This window comes from Aricia agestis, chromosome 21, assembly GCF_905147365.1.
Source record: "Aricia agestis chromosome 21, ilAriAges1.1, whole genome shotgun sequence".
In the NCBI taxonomy this organism is placed as follows: domain Eukaryota; kingdom Metazoa; phylum Arthropoda; class Insecta; order Lepidoptera; family Lycaenidae; genus Aricia; species Aricia agestis.
This window is the reverse complement of record NC_056426.1, coordinates 1,888,540-1,907,665: the sequence shown is the minus strand read 5'-3', so window position 1 is coordinate 1,907,665 and position 19,126 is coordinate 1,888,540. Positions and strand designations below refer to the sequence as shown.

The window sequence follows — 19,126 nt, the reverse complement described above, 5'->3', positions numbered from 1 at the left end:
AAAAACATAATATTTTGAAACTTTTATCGGAATATGTTTCATGTCTACAGGATTCCTATTACAACTTATTGCCATAAACAATTTTTGAATTCCTTCCTTCGAAGTGGAATATTTTTTTGGATATATGTTTTCTATATTTTTCTAAATGCTCCCCCAAAAAGGGCACTCTAATTTTGTTTTAAAAACATTTTTTTTCTTTGAAAGTGGCTATAAATATCAAAAAGGTTTTAAGGAACTGGTTAAGTCCCTTAAAATCAGCAATGAGAGAAGAAGGAAAAAAGAGAGCCGTAATTAATTATATTACAAACAATAAAACAATTTCATATTTTTTATAATAATAATTTAATTTAACAAAATAACATTAACATGACTGTATCGTTCATTAAATAACAATAAATAAGGTACATCGTAGAAACAGCTTAGAATTAAAAAAATATTATATATAATAATAATAAGAAAAAAAAAAGAAAAAATACTAACGAAGACAGATAGAAGAATACAGATAATACATAAAATAATATAATGAAAATTATCAATAATAATATGTTACACAAATACAATTATATAAGCCTATTTACAAAAGCTATATAAATATAAAAAATAATAAAAAAAAGGAAAAAATTAAAGCTCTATATCGTATTTTGTACTAAATAAATAAAGAAGAACAGGTACGATGTAATATTTAATGATTAAAATCGTTTTAATAATTTAAATAAATTAATAATAAATTAATTGTCAACGTTTGGTTTGACTGCCACGTGACTGTCAAATGACTGTCTAGAAACTGTCGAGCTTCTGTCAAATGATTGTCGAGCGCCCGTCAAATGACTTTCTAGAAACTGTCGAGCTTCTGTCAAATGACTGTCGAGCGACTGTCAGCTGAGGTATCCTGGTTCATTGGGAGTAAGCATTGTAGGCGAGGTTCTGGGCATCTTGCGACCTTCCCCAGCCCCCATGGCCGCCTCCATGGCTGAAGTGCTCCTCATGATGAGGATGGGCTACCACCTCATAGCTCTCATGATGCTCATGCTTGGAGAGGAGCTTCTTGAGGAGCAGCAGCGCCGAAGCCAGAAGAGCCGCCTTGGCCAGCAGGACACCCTTGATGGCTGCGAAGGCGATGATGGCCAGGAAGAGAGGGATGAGGGACTGGATCTTCAGTTGGAGTAGAGCGAACAGAGGGATGAGCTGCTTCAGCTTCTTCTTCTTGCCGCGACCTGAAAGATATTTGAAATTAGAATTTTAAAAAATCTAGTTTGGAAGAAGAAAAATGGTTGAATTTCGAATGTCTTTTTTCCGAGTTTGGAAGAAGAATAAGTTTTCAATTTAGAATGTCATTTTTTTCAAGTTTGGAAAAAGAAAAAGTTTTGAATTTCGAATGTCATTTTTATTCAAGTTTGGAGGAAGAAAAAGTTTTGAATTTCGAATGTAATTTTTTTCAAGTTTGAAAGTTGAGAAGGGTTTGAATTTTGAATGACATGAATTAAAAAATATTTTTCATGAAGGAAAATCCTTTCGCCGTTAGGTAATATACTGGACCGAATAAGGAAGGAAGCTTCGTCAATTTGCTTAAAATCGCAGAACCTTTGCAGCGTTCTGCACTCTCATAATTCAAAATCATAGGAAAAAACTTTTTTTTTTAATTAAAAATGATGCTATGATTTCGAATGATAGAAAGTAATCGATAATTAGATACGAATTTAAATTAAACCAAATTAAATTTCGTTGACATATTAATATGAGTATGATGGATCACGAAAGCTATATTTATCATTAAATATATCCCGAGGTCATAGAAACCGCAAGTGTATGTTACGAGAGCGACTTTCATTTCTCAAATTATAATAATTATATAACGCTCAAAACATTCCAATTATAAGTCAGCCAATTATAAGCGATACAAAAATAGCGGACGCAAATGAAAGTTATTTTTTTATGTCGGATTTTTTTTCGTTAATATGACAGGTTTGGATTTCTAACTGTTTTTTTTTTGTACAAATTGATAGGTTATTATATAAACTGTGAATTAGACAACATACATAATTGGTTGCTAAAATTATTATGAGTTGAGAGACCATAAAACAACTGAATCTTATATCTTTAAACGAGCAATTCTTGTATTTGGAATCTCAGAATCGGCTCCAACGATTTTCATAAAATTTAGTATATAGGTTTCGGTGGCGATAAATCGATCTAGCTAGGAATAATTTTTAGAAAATGTCATTTTATTCGTGTTTTATCGAATACCGCGCAAAACTCGGTCTTTCACTAGTTATAAATTAAGAGTTAAGTACGGATATAGACATAATTTCCTATTGTATAAAAGAAGCTCTCAATTCTGTAATCATGAATATGAAATCGTGTTTTTAATTATGGAGAGTATGTGGGAATTGCTCAAATTGCTATGGTTGGATGTATCATGTAATTGCTAACATTACATTGTTAGAGTTTTGGTAATTTATAATTATTATCTTAAGTTTTGTTACTGGTTACCTTTGTTACCTTTTATTACTATATTCTATGATTTTTTTTCTTTTTTTTCAATTGATAAATTTTATAATTTCAATAAAACTGAATATTTTTGAAATTAGAAAAAAAACTTTCAATTTTCAGAAATAAACTCGTCCAAAACTTTTGCTTCTTTAGTCATTAAAAGTAATTAAAGAAAAACTGGTCAACAAGTTTTGATTCTCATATCATGTTTTTGAACCAGGGTGAACATGACTAGTGATTGGACAGTTTTAGTCATAAGACAGAGCACAAAAACCCTATATTTATTAAGGTTTCTTTAAAAACTACCTGTTTTTCTTTAAAATCAGGCGTTCCTTTACTTTAAAAACAGGCAATTTTTAAAGCAACATTAATAAATATTGTGTTTTTGTGCTTTTTCCAATGACTGGTACTGTCCAATCTACTAGTCATTTACCCCAGTTGAAAACACTTTGCTTATTGTGTCATTGACCAAAAACTTTTACTTCTTATGTCACAAAACCAAAGTCGATTCCTAATCAGTATACATGGTGCGTCCTGCATTGTTTCAATTTATTAGAATTCCACCAACATCCTATGGTCTAGAAAGTGCGAAAGCTTCGCCTACTTCCATATTTTGTGCAGGTACTTTTACTAACTAGTACCACAGACTAGTACCCCTACATTCCAGAGGCAGCAAAAACTGGAACCGCTTTCGAACCTTCTACGCGGTGAAACTATAATCTCTATGAAGGACTCGATTTTTTCTTAATTGCGATTTGACGTTTCTCTGACTTTCTTTTTTTTTTAACTTGTTACGAAAGTTTTGTTAATTAATTCGTTAATAATGTGGTTCTCACAGAAGTAGTCTTTTTTCTTGTCTAGTCATTGTTTTTAACTTTTTACGTTTTCCTCCTGCAATGTTACGTTGCTTTTTAATGTTCTTACTTTTTTTTAATGACATAACAGTTGTAATTTTTCACTTTCAGTCATTGTAAAAATATTACATTACATTTATTTCTAGATATATTAAAATTTTAATCTGTTTCATTTTTGCGTTAAAACTTAGAAATTTCGCTTTCGACGGAATTTAACAAGCTGGTCATTAATTTTTGATACCCAGAATTTATTTTTTAAATAGCGTTAATTTTGACCATAAGCGATTGTTACAATAGACATTAGACATGGAATGACATGTTAGTGTTAGTTTTTAGTATAATTGTATGTATGTTAGTCTATAAGGTATTCATAATATGGGCCAAGATGCCTGAGTTACATAAATAAATAAAAAAAAAAACCTTAAATACCTATTTTATGGTAGTTTGGGCCACTTTAGTAATTTACACATAAAAAAGTATTTTGTTAAAAAAATCTACAGATTACTTGTATTGTATTTTTAACAGTATTGTAGTCGAAACATTTAAATTATGGATCTATGGAGATCTTCTTCATTTAAAATTGGATCAGTGATTTTGGCTCTAAAGTGTATAACATCGTAGTGTCATCCCTTTTAAATCAATCTAAAAAAAAAAAGATGACACTACGATGTTACCACTTTTTAATTTCTTCACTTTTTTGACAGACTATAATAGACACACACAAATAAATAGACTAAAAAGTTATCGCTTTCTTTTTGTGGTCGAGTAAACAAGCTTAACAGCTATATAGCTTGTGCTACGGAACTATAATTGAAGACGTAAGTATATGAAATGGATCACTAATAGTGATCATTTTATAACATAAGGGCAATTAATTATTTTTTCCCTTATAATTTAAACAAACCTTGTAACTTACCTACTTTATTATCTGGCTAATATAGCTGGCTATAAATAGAATCCACTTTTTTGATTACAAATCAGTACTCGTTTCTACAGCCTCCATTTATATAAAAAAAAAAAAAAACAAAATGTTCAAATTATTAGTTAGCCACTTCATCCACTTACGTCTTCAATTATAGCAAGTTAGCAACATAAACAGGAAATCCACGCCATTAAAGAGCATGAACAAGCTATTTGCTCTACGTGTTTGACCTAGTAGGAAAAATAATTATGGCGTAGAGAAAACTTGTATGTTTGTATGCCACTTTCTTGATCGCATATAAACTGTTTTGGCTGGATTAAGTATACTTTATCCTGCACTCAGGTTAAATGATGATTAAATTATGTCGAAATCATCATTTCATTACATTCATGTAATTAATATTCGTCTATGTTTGCCAGTTATACTTTTTAAAACTTACTGTACTATAAAAAAATTAGTTTTTTTTCTTTTTTTACGCTACTGCAGTAATTTTATCAGTCTATGTATGTTTGTACCATTAAAGAGCTTTACTTACTGATCTGCTTATAATGAGATAGGTTTAAAATGCCAATAGATTAGTAATAATAATAATTGTTCGAGTACAAAAAGAAATAAGCGTTGTCGTATTAAGTTTTGACAATTGATACTTTTAAACTTTAACCTATACTAGCTATTTGACCGAGCTTCGCTCGGTATTCGATAAAACACGAATAAAATGACATTTTCTAAAAATGATTCCTAGATCGATGTATCGCCCCCGAAACCCCCTATATACTAAAATTCATGAAAATCGTTGGAGCCGATTCCGAGATTCCAATTATATACCTTTTTGAATAAACCTATTAATTTGAAAATATTTTTGAACAATGGTGGATATTTAAAGTAGCCATAGAAATCATAGGACATTTCGCTGTAATCTTAGATTTTAATACAATAACAAAATGCACGAAATTATGTCCAAGACTAAAGCCTACATATTTTTGTTTTTAGCATAGAAACAACAGGTCACAAAAGATTTTAGTTGGATTGTATTATTTTGGGCATTTGAAAGACAAAATATAGACTAGAGAATACTGTATTATTGATAAGGCATCAAAAAGTAATTTTTAGTCTACGACTGTCAAAATGGTATAATGTACTATGATTATAATCTTCATCTTTTAAATAAAATTCTCGTGTCACAATGTTAAGCCCCGTACTCCTCCGAAACGGCTTTACTGATTTTAACCAAATTATAAATGCATATTCAGTGGGTCTGAGAATCGGCTACTGGCTACTTTATATTTGATAAGTGCATTTGTTGAATAAATAATAGTAAATTATTACAACTCGAGACTGACGGCGACCATTGTTTGTGCGACGGGATTGCGATGGACGTTGCTATGGTAACATACTCATTTAGTCACTTCAATAAAATAATATGGGCGAAATCATTGAGCTATTAATTATTATGGGGCGACATACTTTGTATAGCAAAACAATGTTTGCCGGGACAGCTAGTACCATTATAATGTACTATTAAATTGAATGTTGCACAAATTACTTAAATTTCGAATACTATCAAAAACCTTCTTGGTTGTTCCTTCTTTTAGATTAAAATAATTTATCATAAGAGCCTGTTTCACCACTTCCTAGTTCCTGATAAAAAGCTGGATAGGATATCCACAACTTTTTTGACAGATTCTCCATACTCTATCTCTCAAGTAGTGGATAGTCTATACATCACTTATCAGGAAGTGTGAAACAGGCCCTTAATCTTTTTAAAATTGTGTCTCTAACTATTCGTATGTTTTATCTTAATAATTATAACTAGAGATGGCCCAATGGTCGAAATTCGATTCTAGTGTGCACATTGTAACGTGTGTTATGTTCTACTCGTTAAAAAAATGTACGATAAAAGCATAATTTAAAAAAAAATTAGCTCGATGCACTCCTTCACCATATAAACTATAACTGTGCAAAATTTCATTCACCTACGTTTCCCCATTTTTCGTCAAAAGGGATCCAAAGTTTTTTACTCGCGTATTAATATAATATAGATATAGATATATAGAAACTTTTGTACTTCATCAAAACTTAGAATTGGAATGTTTTAACTTATGACAAAAAATATTTTATAAAGATTGTAAGAACAAGGAAGTTTAGGCGGAAATATCTTTGTTAAATTGTTTCCGATTTCAAGAAATTAATAGGCAAAAATTATCAACTATCAAGAAATAAGTAGAAAAAAAATTACCTTCTTCAAGTGATCTCTTGACATCCTCCACTGTTGACTTGGGAACCCGCAGCTGGATGACATGGTTCTCAAGGAAGTCGGCAGCAGCGTCCAGCAGCCTGGACTCCACCTGGTTCTCCCTGGACCTGGGTTCCTCTGGCAGAGGCTCAAAGGACCTGGCTGATCGTGGGGATCCAGTTCCGATCAAGGTGATGCCTTCAGAGATGCTAATCTCCCGTGACGAAGCGAGGTTTTCCGCGTATTTCAGTGCACGCTCCTGAAAAAAAAGGAAATTTGAATTTGGAATTATTTTCCACGCCGAGAAAAAAAACTTTTGGCGCCAAATTTGAAATGTTCGAATTTTCAAAATTACAACAGCTGATTTTTATCTTAAAATGTTAGGGCCAAATTCGAAATGTTCGAATTTTCAAAATTCTGACGGCTACTTTTTTAAATTGAATTTGACAGTTGTTTTTTTCACATCACTTCACATCACACCTTTAGGCACAAGGACACGTCCTGTTCGCCGCACGTTTTCACCACTCCCACCACGGAGTTGAAGACGTCTTCCTCCCCTGTGGGCTTAGCAGCCACCAGACCCACAAAACACAACAGTACTATCGACCTCATGGCTGCCAGCGGAATGTGGGCTCCCTAGCGTGGCCGTCGGTTTTATCAGAGCGCCCCCACTACAGTAGAAAATGTGCAGCATTAAATTAGATTATTGAAGATTAAATTCTTATTTTAGAATATAATAAAATATTACTTTCATGATATTTTAAAAGTTGAGATAAAAAGGTACTTTTGAGATAAAAATTCTGCAAAAGTTACTGATCCGATTTTAAAGTACCTATCGATAGTATTAAGTATCAAAAGATATTAAATAAAGCTCAGCTTACATATTTATTGGCTTGATTTCTGACAAAAACTAGTAAAATACGTGATATAATTTTTATAGTTAAGAATAACATTATCTTCATTTTTGTTTATAATGAACGTAGTCTTGATTTTAATTTACTTTTCAATAATCATCATATTCTATTAGTCATTTGTGGCTAGAAAATTATCTGTATTCCATCTCTTTTAGGCGTTTCTACCGTGCACGTTACATCTTTCAGCGATAAATATATCATTTATCATGTCCCGAGATTTTCAATTAGTTCATACAGAATTTCATAGTTTTTTTTTTATGAAATAAGGGGGCAAACGAGCAAACGGGTCACCTGATGGAAAGCAACTTCCGTCGCCCATGGACACTCGCAGCATCAGGAGAGCTGCAAGTGCGTTGCCAGCCTTTTAAGAGGGAATAGGGTAATATGGGAGGCAAGGGATGGGAAGGGAAGAGAATAGGGGAGGGTAGGGAAGGGAATAGGGTAGGGGATTGGGCCTCCGGTAAACTCACTCACTCGGCGAAACACAGCGCAAGCGCTGTTTCACGCCGGCTTTCTGTGAGAACGTGGTATTTCCGGTCAAGCCGGCCCATTCGTGCCGAAGCGTGGCTCTCCCACGTATAAATCGTCCAGTGATTTAACCGTCAAAAGGTACAGAAAGACAGACACACTTTCGCATCTATAATATTAGCATGGATCCAGGAAACCAGTTTCAATTAGCTAGAAAGTCAGATTGTCGTTATTACTATACAATAATTTTTATTGGCATGATTAGAAGCTTTTAATATACTTATAAGTAATTAAGATTTTTTAATCCCTATAAAAATTAGGGTGGTATAAATTTGAAGTCTGTCTGTCCGTGGTATACGCTAAAAGTCGAGCTTTGTGAGGGCTCGCGTCGTTCTTCTGCGAGGTAATAATCTTTTAGGCAGTTTTTTATATTTAATAGTAACCAAACCTTGACTGACCGATGATAACACATCTACATGTAAATTAAAATTACTATGTGAAAGCAAAAATCAATAGACGTGATAGTTTTTCCGTAAAGTGTACCACAAAAGTGCTGATCGTGGGATATACTAGGGCTCGCTTCGCTCGCCCTGATTATGTAAACACGTAAACCGATTTTTCATAAGTTATACGGGATAAGTAGATTATTTCAATATAAAAAGTATCCTATGTCCGTTCCTGTTTCTAAATAAAAGTATATTGGTTTAGCTTATGCGTAAAGAGGTACTTTTTTTTCACGCAGATAAATGCATTAACGCATTCGACGCAGGGGATGGGGACTCCCGCTGTGGATATGTGGGGCTCATCGCGGCGAAGATGGTATGTGCCACGACCCTACCACCAAAACTCTGCGACGCTCCTCTCGCCACCCAAGACAAAGCCACGGGCACGACACACCCACTGCAACTCCATCAGTGGCCGTCCGACCTTTGTCAGACCACACTATGAGTGAAGAAGTACCTAACAGAAGAACAAAAAAGACACGTTTGCATTTTAAATGGCAAAGTATAGATCCAAGATTATCTAGCCTATTTTAATGCAGTTCTTGGAATTACAATAAAACGAATTGTGTTATTTGCTGTAGTTTACTCTAGTTAGGAGCTGTTATTAAAATCGGTCCAGTAATATATAATGATCTGCAAGCACGTATTTCCTTATAGATTAATAAGTAAATATTTTGGTAAATTACTCGAATGTATCCAAAAAAATTAAAAAGCGTATCAGTTGCGTAAACATCTTAGTGTAAATTATGTGTAAAGTGTTTAAAAGTCATTAAAATTTTTCCATAATTTTTTTTTAGCGTTTTGAGTATATTTGTTTTAAATAACTACCAAATGTTACCAAGTGCTAGTATAACTACCTGTCTATCAATCTATCAATAAAATATAAGCTATCAATTTATCAAAATCAGTTTACTTTTTGATTGAATTATATCTAAATCTACCTCGCACCTTTTCACGTTGAAGATAAAACATATTATTAAGAGACATGGTATGGAGACATTTATTTATTTACAGGAATACTATGGAGTCCTAATATAGTAGTTTTTATTTCTACTATCTGTTTTGCATAATGAGAATCTTTGTACACTAAGTTAACTTACGTTTGACGGCCTAATCTGCTTACTGGTGCGACCGTAGCACCGAATCGCTTTGCTAAAGCGTTCATCACCTTTTCTTAACATGGAAAAACTTTTAAAGGCCTTTGCCCAGCAGTGGGATAGCAAATGCTCTTAAAAAACATAGGGAAATGCTATACGCATCCCCGGCAGATTGGGGACATTGGCCGGTATATATGGGACTTCCCAGCATCTATCAAATCTACACCCTAAAACTCCATGCTGCTCCACTCCCAGCTTAAGGCAACACCAGCAGTATTTCCGGATCAATACGATGTGCAAACCTTCAAGAAGAGAGTGTATTCCCTCTTAAAAGGCCGGCTGGCTTCTAATGTTGCGAGTGTACAATGTACCATCGAGGAAATTGTTTCCTAGGCAGTTGACGGACCTACGTCATTTGGTCGGCTTATGTCAATTCAATGTTATATAGCTGTGATCGTTGGGTTTGAACTTTGACTTAACGTGACAAAATTACTTAGGTCCGCCATCTGCCTAGGAATCAACTTATCTGATAGTACATATGGGCTACGGCAGTTGCTTTTCAACAGGTGATCCGTTTGCAAAAAAAGGGCAAAGTTGCGGGAACCCACCACAACTCTACCAAGCGTGTTTACTCAGACTAAATAAAAAGTCGTTCTCCTTCGTGGTTCGCAGCGATGTCTTTTTTTTTTATGAAATAAGGGGGCAAACGAGCAAACGGGTCACCTGATGGAAAGCAACTTCCGTCGCCCATGGACACTCGCAGCATCAGAAGAGCTGCAGGTGCGTTGCCGGCCTTTGAAGAGGGAATAGGGTAATAGGGGAGGGTAGGGATGGGAAGGGAAGGGAATAGGGGAGGGTAGGAAAGGGAATAGGGTAGGGGATTGGGCCTCCGGTAAACTCACTCACTCGGCGAAACACAGCGCAAGCGCTGTTTCATGCCGGTTTTCTGTGAAAACGTGGTATTTCTTATAAACTTATTTTATAAGTCTTGACTTTTTATTTGGTCTGAGGCCACCTATGTAGTAAGTATAATACTTAGATTTTCATCACGTACATGTAACAAGTAATTACAACTATAATTGTCACCTTTTTTGGATGATACGTTATTTATAACTATGTAACACTCATTATTGCATGTTAGGTGTAACATGGCCCATATTAGATAGTTGAAACATAGGCTATGAATAATAAAAACATCGTAAGCTATGAATAAAATAGGTTTTAAAGATATTTGGTATATAATACCACACCAGTTTCGGTGACGGTGGCCGGTTTCACGGAAATCAAGTAATTTTATAGTGCCAAAGTGTGTCCAGTACACAAATTCTCTATTCTTTTACTCTTATAACCCAGGACGGACGACCGACACGACTGGCGAGAGATCAGGCGCAGGACCGACTTTTTACATGCCCATCCAACGCATGGATATTGGATCATCTTAATTACTTCTCGGACAATCAGGTGATCAACCTGTGTTGTCCTAACCAAACTTGGAAAACAACATGTTTCCAACCCGGGAACTTACGACCTCCGAGCTAAGAGCGACCCTCTAAACCACTGCACCATGGGGGCTTTATTATAATCGGTATGAAGATTGTTTGAGTCTCGAGAAATCACACAGGTTAGGTTTTATCCCGAAAAATGTACGGTTCCCTTACAATAAACGAATATGTGCAATGAAGTTGCAGGCAAACCTGAATTAGTTATTATGCCGCGGTCGTTTCTTTGCCCTTATTCGTACTTTGACATTTGAATAGAAAGTTTCAGAGCCCATTTTAACTAAAGGTTTGCTAAATTTCGACCTAAATACATTATTTATTTTTGTTCAATCATAATTAATTAAATGAAACTACGGCGTCGCACCGGCAACTCTTCTGATGTTGCAAGTATCCATGGGCGATGGTTGCATTCCATCAGGTGACTCGTTTTCTCGTTTGCATCCTAATTTTATAAAAAAACATGCTTAACATACTGCGTTTTAATTTATTTTGATCTAACTATAAATTAAATTCAGTATAGTGCTACTAATTTAAATGATACGTATAGAGCACGTAAAGAAATACATACCAAATTTTGTCAATTTAAAAAAGGTTCTTAAAATTAAAAAGCGTCTGTGGCCTAGTGGATAGACATTTGGTTTGCACTAGATCGATCAATCGAACTTGCACCCTCTGTGCAGGTTCGATCCCGCGTGGAGGCGTGTACCAAACACCAATGAGACATTATCTGATCTCAAGTTCATACTACATACGCTCGTGCGTTGAAGGAAAATGTCGTGAGGAAACCCACACATGGTTAGTCCCAGTCCCCAGACGTATTGACCTGCGACAAGGCCGACTATGTTGCGAGGATGCCGTATGTACTTGCATACTTACGGACATTCAAAATCTTGTCCCCGGAACTACAGTATTTGAAGAGTGGTACTTCGCTCTGAAAATACTGTATAAATTATCCACAACTGACGCATAGGCCTTGTGATTTTCGAATTTTGGATTCTACTTATCATACAGCAAGACTGACACTTTTTGACTGTTCTTTTTAAATATTTGGCCCACATAAGAAATACCTCTAAATGTTTAAAATTATTAAAATTTAAAAGTAAAAGTGAATACGTCCGCAATTGACTGATTATTATTCAACAAACGCGACTTCAACTGTGTATCCTGTTGGAATAGAGAAAATATTCTAGAGATCCCAGTTAAAAAACGTTGAGAGGAAGATGCCAGATAGAGATTTATACTTCCATACCATAAAGTTAATATACCTAGCGGAATAGAGAAACAAAGGCCTGAGCAAGCGAGATGTCACTATCAGTAACACTGCGTGATAAAAATAGACGTGTGATACATGACAGCAGAACCAATTTTTTTCATTTATTTGACGTCCAGTCGGCACTTATCGCCACGTTGACAATTTAATCACATAGAAAGATGCTTGTGTAAGTGTATACGTACACATAATTTTACACACAGATGTAAATAAATTTCCGTTTCGTTTGACAGCTCGAGATTGTTGCTCTATTCCGCTAGGTATACATATTAACTTTATGTTACATACTGACCGCTATATAGATTAATACCCGCTGAATCGATTTTGCTGAAATTAGTATGGAGATACTATGAGTCTCTTGAAAGAACATAGGATACTTTTTGTGCCAGAAAAATGTACGGTTCCCGGGAAAAAAAGACATTTTGTTGCAACGAGTTCCTGCCTCACCTTGTATACTATAAACCTTTTGATGGTATTGGATAGAAAGAAATCACGTTATAGTTTCTGAATTGATATTAATAACCTGTAAAATTTGGCTAGAAGAATTCTGGAAGGATCCTGAACTTACTCTCTTGCCCATAAAAAATACTAACGCAGCGTATTCAAGGTCCTTGTATGCTGTGTGGTTTGTCGAATGTATCTGATAAGTGATAACAGAGAAACATAGTTAATAGTTATACGCTCTATCATGGGCGTATATAAGGGGTCCGCACCCCCCCATTACTATCCATCTTACTTATGCAATCGACAAAAGATTTAGACGTGGGAGAGCCATGCTTCGGCACGAATGGGCCGGCTTAACCGGAGAACCCTGTTCCCCTGTCCCCTGCAGCTCTTCTGATGCTGCGAGTGTACATGGGCGACGGAAGTTGCTTTCCATCAGGTGACCCGTTTGCTCGTTTGCCCCCTTATTTCATAAAAAAAAATTATGTACCCGCCGATTTTCATCGGCGAGGTACATGTATTTTTTTTCTATTTACAATATAATAATTATTATTTTTATTATTATTATTCCCAATAAACAAAGGCCTGAGCAAGCGAGATGTCACTATCAGTAACACTGCGTGATAAAAATAGACGTGTGATACATGACAGCAGAACCAATTTTTTTCATTTATTTGACGTCCAGTCGGCACTTATCGCCACGTTGACAATTTAATCACATAGAAAGATGCTTGTGTAAGTGTATACGTACACATAATTTTACACACAGATGTAAATAAATTTCCGTTTCGTTTGACAGCTCGAGATTGTTGCTCTATTCCGCTAGGTATACATATTAACTTTATGTTACATACTGACCGCTATATAGATTAATACCCGCTGAATCGATTTTGCTGAAATTAGTATGGAGATACTATGAGTCTCTTGAAAGAACATAGGATACTTTTTGTGCCAGAAAAATGTACGGTTCCCGGGAAAAAAAGACATTTTGTTGCAACGAGTTCCTGCCTCACCTTGTATACTATAAACCTTTTGATGGTATTGGATAGAAAGAAATCACGTTATAGTTTCTGAATTGATATTAATAACCTGTAAAATTTGGCTAGAAGAATTCTGGAAGGATCCTGAACTTACTCTCTTGCCCATAAAAAATACTAACGCAGCGTATTCAAGGTCCTTGTATGCTGTGTGGTTTGTCGAATGTATCTGATAAGTGATAACAGAGAAACATAGTTAATAGTTATACGCTCTATCATGGGCGTATATAAGGGGTCCGCACCCCCCCATTACTATCCATCTTACTTATGCAATCGACAAAAGATTTAGACGTGGGAGAGCCATGCTTCGGCACGAATGGGCCGGCTTAACCGGAGAACCCTGTTCCCCTGTCCCCTGCAGCTCTTCTGATGCTGCGAGTGTACATGGGCGACGGAAGTTGCTTTCCATCAGGTGACCCGTTTGCTCGTTTGCCCCCTTATTTCATAAAAAAAAATTATGTACCCGCCGATTTTCATCGGCGAGGTACATGTATTTTTTTTCTATTTACAATATAATAATTATTATTTTTATTATTATTATTCCCAATAAACAAAGGAGTGAGACAAGGAGATCCCCTCTCACCTAAAATATTTTCGGCTGTACTGGAAATGGTATTTAGAAACATTAATTGGACAAATCAAGGAATAAAAATTGATGGAGAATTCCTTAGCCATTTACGCTTTGCTGACGATATTGCCATATTTGCTGAAGACAATAAACAACTAGAAAACATGATAAAAGACCTAGAAAGGGAGAGCAAGAAAGTGGGCTTGTCATTAAATGCTTCTAAAACAAAAATTTTAACTAACAGTAGACAACAACCTATAAGAGTGAACGATCAAGATATAGAATATGTGAAAGAGTATATTTATCTAGGACAGTCAATTTTCTTTAAAGACCAGACAGAGAAAGAAACTGATAGACGAATAGCAATTGCTTGGAAAAAATTCTGGAGTTTAAAAGAAATCATGAAAAATAGAGAGGTGAGCATAGATGTTAAAAGTAAACTATTTAATATTGTCATTCTACCGTGCTTAACTTACGGCTGTCAAACTTGGTCCTTACGGAGGAAAGATGAAGACAAGATAGCAATCCATCAACGCAAAATGGAAAGGAGCATGCTGGGCATAAAGATAATAGATAAAATCAGAAATGAAACTATAAGGAGCAAGACTAAGGTCGCAGATGTTTTACAGAAAATTAGAATGCTTAAATGGAATTGGGCAGGACATGTAATCAGAATGGACAATGGAAAATGGACTAATAAAATAACAGAATGGCAACCGAGGGAAGGACAGAGAAAAAGAGGGAGACCAAGAAAAAGATGGGAGGATATATTCAAGGAAAAATGTGGATTAAATTGGAGAAGGAAAGCGAGAGACAGAGATACCTGGAGAAGACTGGGGGAGGCCTACGCCAAAGAGGCGACTTCCACATCTTAGGTTTAAGGAATTACTAATAAGATATTGCTAAACTAATATTACTATTATTATTAAAATTATAATTGAAAAATCTTTAAAATTAACAAGTTAAAATGTTTAAAGCAATTGTTGTGATACCAATAATAATGATTTAAGAAAATATATATTAATGTGTAATTCTAATAAAATTATTAATGTAGCAACATTCTAATATAATTATAATAATTAATAATGTAGCAATATTCCTGTATGGTGGTAGAATAAAGGCTATTTTTATTTTATTTTATTTTATAATTATTATTTTACTGTGGAGCGTGTCCGTAGGCAGAGTAGGTATTTAGGCTACTGCAGAACCCTTCATGGGCGAGTCCAACTCACACTTGGCCGCTTTTTTACGTTAGGGGTAGCTATATATACGCCCGTGCGCTGTATTAATATTTTTTTTATTATCATTAAGGAGGTATTTTTACGGAAATGGACTAGGGATAATTTTTTTGAAATCCTTTGATCCTTTTGTCTTCCGAAAAGGAAGAAAGCATCTAGGAAATTCCAGCTTGCTTAGCACGGGGATTGAAATTTGTTTCCGATCTTCGTAGACAAAATATAACTATAGTTTTTTTGATAAAAGATCCTACGTTTAAGTAAATAAGCTCGTAGATTCATTGTCAATGTTATTTTATTTTGAAGTGCATTTTGTGAACTGTTTTTATTACCCATTGTTTAGCGTGGGAAAATTGATAATTCCACCCTCAAAGAATCTACATCGCCAAAGTGCTAGACAAATTTTGTAACATTTTATAAAATGTTTATAAATCCGAGCTCGCAAAACAATAGGTCGTAAAAGTTGCTCGAAAAACTTACATAAAAATTATTATTGTTGCCGATGAATCTACGACCTTATTCTTTAAATCAGGAACTATTTTCCAAGAAACTATAGTTATTTCTTGTCTTTATCTATTTCTTCTAGATCGACAATCCCAGTGCTAGGACAGCTGGAAGAATTTCTTACAGTTTAGAAGACAAACGTTTATACGTGGGAGAGCCATGCTTCGGCACGAATGGGCCGGCTCGACCGGATAAATACCACGTTCTCACAGAAAACCGGCGTGAAACAGCTTGCGCTGTGTTTCGCCGAGTGAGTGAGTTTACCGGAGGCCCAATCCCCTAACCCCTACCCTATTCCCTTCCCTACCCTCAACTATTCCCTTCCCTTCCCTTCCCTACCCTCCCCTATTACCCTATTCCCTCTTAAAAGGCCGGCAACGCACTTGCAGCTCTTCTGATGCTGCGAGTGTCCATGGGCGACGGAAGTTGCTTTCCATCAGGTGACCCGTTTGCTCGTTTGCCCCCTTATTTCATAAAAAAAAAAAAAAAAAAAACTTAGGTTTTGAAGATAAATACTTCGTGATGTGTTTTTACGCGCGGCTGAGCGTAAAATGGTGTTCATGTGGTGCAAGTTACATTTACATAGTAGCACAGATCACAATATGATTTAACAAGCTATAATTGCAAGGATTGACACAAAAAAAAATCTTAATTGAAGACGTAAGAGGATGAATTGGATAAATAATATTTTATGACATAAGGGAAATTACAATTTTTCTCCCGTATTTACTGTATTCTTTGAGCAAATCTCGTTACTTACCTAGTTCATCGTCTAGCTAATATATCTAGCTATTCATATAAGTAATCCACATTTTTCTAATTTCAAATCATTTTCCCGGCCTTTGAGCCTGCATTTATCCAAAAAACCTTACATTTTTTTACTTCATCCACTTATGTCTTCAATTACAATAAACCTATTGTTTTGAAGGTAAAACTAAGTTCTAGTTTATTGATATGGGCTTTAGACTTTTAAGTAAGTCCAAATCTTAATAGCTAGTAATAGGCTTAACCAATATCGTGCCGTGCCTATTAAGTCAACTGACGTGGACGTACAAAGTTTCGGCAACTTAGCAAGATGGATACGTGGGAGAGCCATGCTTCGGCACGAATGGACCGGCTCGACCGGAGAAATACCACGTTCTCACAGAAAACCGGCGTGAAACAGCGCTTGCGCTGTGTTTCGCCGAGTGAGTGAGTTTGCAGAAGGCCCAATCCCCTACCCTATTCCCTTCCCTACCCTCCCCTATTCCCTTCCCTTCCCTACCCTGCACTATTCCCTTCCGTTCCCTTCACTACCCTCCCCTGTTACCCTATTCCCTCTTTAAAGGCCGGCAACGCACTTGCAGCTTTTCTGATGCTGCGAGTGTCCATGGGCGACGGAAGTTGCTTTCCATCAGGTGACCTGTTTGCTCGTTTGCCCCCTTATTTCATAAAAAAAAGATGAAACGGCGAAGAAACCCATTAAATCTTTGAGGTAAGTAATTAAAAAAAATAAACACCACATACGAAATATGCAATTAAATTAATTATAACATTAACACTTTCTTAACTTTCCTCAGAATGATCTGCTCGTTTTGATGAAATTATATAAAGCGCATGTTCCGTTTTTATGTAACGTTAGAAATTTCATTGCTTCAATTTCGAATGCTTTTTACGGTAAAACGCCAAGTAAGCTTACTACTCGTTAAGATTAGAAATAGCCAACGCAAAATAGTGTTAAGTAAGACGCTTCACACCACGTCAGTCTGGTTCCATGCTAAGTTCTCGAACAACTATTGTTCTGGTTATTATACATAATTTTTTTTAAATAAATTATGTATTTATTACACATCCGTGGTCCATTGAACATTGTAAATTTTTGTCGAGCTTATATTATTTTAAGAGAAAGGGCGTAGGATAGATTTGATGCGAAAAACTGTACGGTTCCCGCACGATAAACGAGTTTATCTGTCTGTTACGTCTTCACGACTAAGCCGCTAAACCGATTTTGTTGAAATTTCGTATGGAGATACTTTTATCCCGGAAAATTTTACGGTTTCCACACGATATAACGATGTTAACGATCATATTTTAATGTTAACTATATACACCACAACACACGTTGTAAGCGGTAGAGCCATGCTTCGGCGGGCGAAAGGGCCGGCTCGACCGGAGAAATACCACGGGCTCACAGAAAACCGGCGTGAAACAGCGCTTGCGCTGTGTTTCGCCGAGTGAGTGAGTTTACCGGAGGCCCAATCCCCTACCTTATTCCCTAAACTACCCTTCTCTATTCCCTTCCTTACCCTCCCCTATTCCCTCTTAAAAGGCCGGCAATGCACCTGCAGCTATTCTGATGTTGCGGGTGTCCATGGGCGATGGAAGTTGCTTTCCATTAGGTGACCCGTTTGCTAGTTTGCCCCCTTATTTCATTAAAAAAAAAACACTTAACTAGTTAACTACTTGTCTTAAACTTATTTTCACTTTCTGTTGAATGAATGTCTTTGTAGTAAGTATATGTATAAATTAACGGTCTTTGTAGTACTCTGTAGTACTACACCATTCACTTTGTTCTCCAAGTCAACTCAATGAGAGCACCCTCCAATGAAGCTGCCTTGTAAGAATCCACACAAATATTATAAATGCGAAAGTGTGTCTTTCCACTTTACACCACTTTACGCCCAAACCGCTGAACTGATTTAGCTGAAATTTGGTATGGAGATACTTTGTGTCCCGGGAAAGGACATTGGATACTTTTATCTTGGAAAAATGTACGGTTCCCGCGTGATAAACGAATTTAGGCCCATCGGAGTGGCGGGCGTCATCTAGTGTTCCATAAAGAATATACATAGAAAGACAATAATTTGTCGGTCGCGGTTAAACAATAATTGTGTATTTTTTTTATGAAATAAGGGGGCAAACGAGCAAACGGGTCACCTGATGGAAAGCAACATTCGTCGCTCATGGACACTCGCAGCATCAGAAGAGCTGCATGTGCGTTGCCGGCCTTTTAAGAGGGAATAGGGTAATAGGGGAGGGTAGGGAAGGGAAGGGAATAGGGGAGGGTAGAAAAGGGAATAGGGTAGGGGGTTGGGCCTCCGGTAAACTC

General features: G+C 36.0%; 1 protein-coding gene across 1 annotated transcript; it reads right to left on the bottom strand.

Moving 5' to 3' along the window:
- Positions 1-846: 846 nt before the first annotated feature.
- Positions 847-7,111, bottom strand: LOC121737540. Its single transcript, XM_042129193.1, has 3 exons — positions 6,980-7,111; positions 6,503-6,758; positions 847-1,214 (listed from the first exon to the last, which is right to left on the bottom strand). Exons 1-3 carry the CDS (start codon positions 7,109-7,111, stop codon positions 895-897), a joined length of 708 nt encoding a protein of 235 aa, XP_041985127.1. The 3' UTR covers positions 847-894.
- Between the last annotated feature and the right edge of the window lie 12,015 nt (positions 7,112-19,126).

Coding starts and splice junctions, on each gene's coding strand:
- LOC121737540 (XM_042129193.1), bottom strand. CDS start 7,111: ATGAGGTCGATAGTACTGTTGTGTTTTGTGGGTCTGGTGGCTGCTAAG. Junction 6,759..6,979: donor ACGTGTCCTTGTGCCTAAAG/GTGTGATGTGAA, acceptor CTTTTTTTTCAG/GAGCGTGCACTGAAATACGC. Junction 1,215..6,502: donor CAAGAGATCACTTGAAGAAG/GTAATTTTTTTT, acceptor AATATCTTTCAG/GTCGCGGCAAGAAGAAGAAG.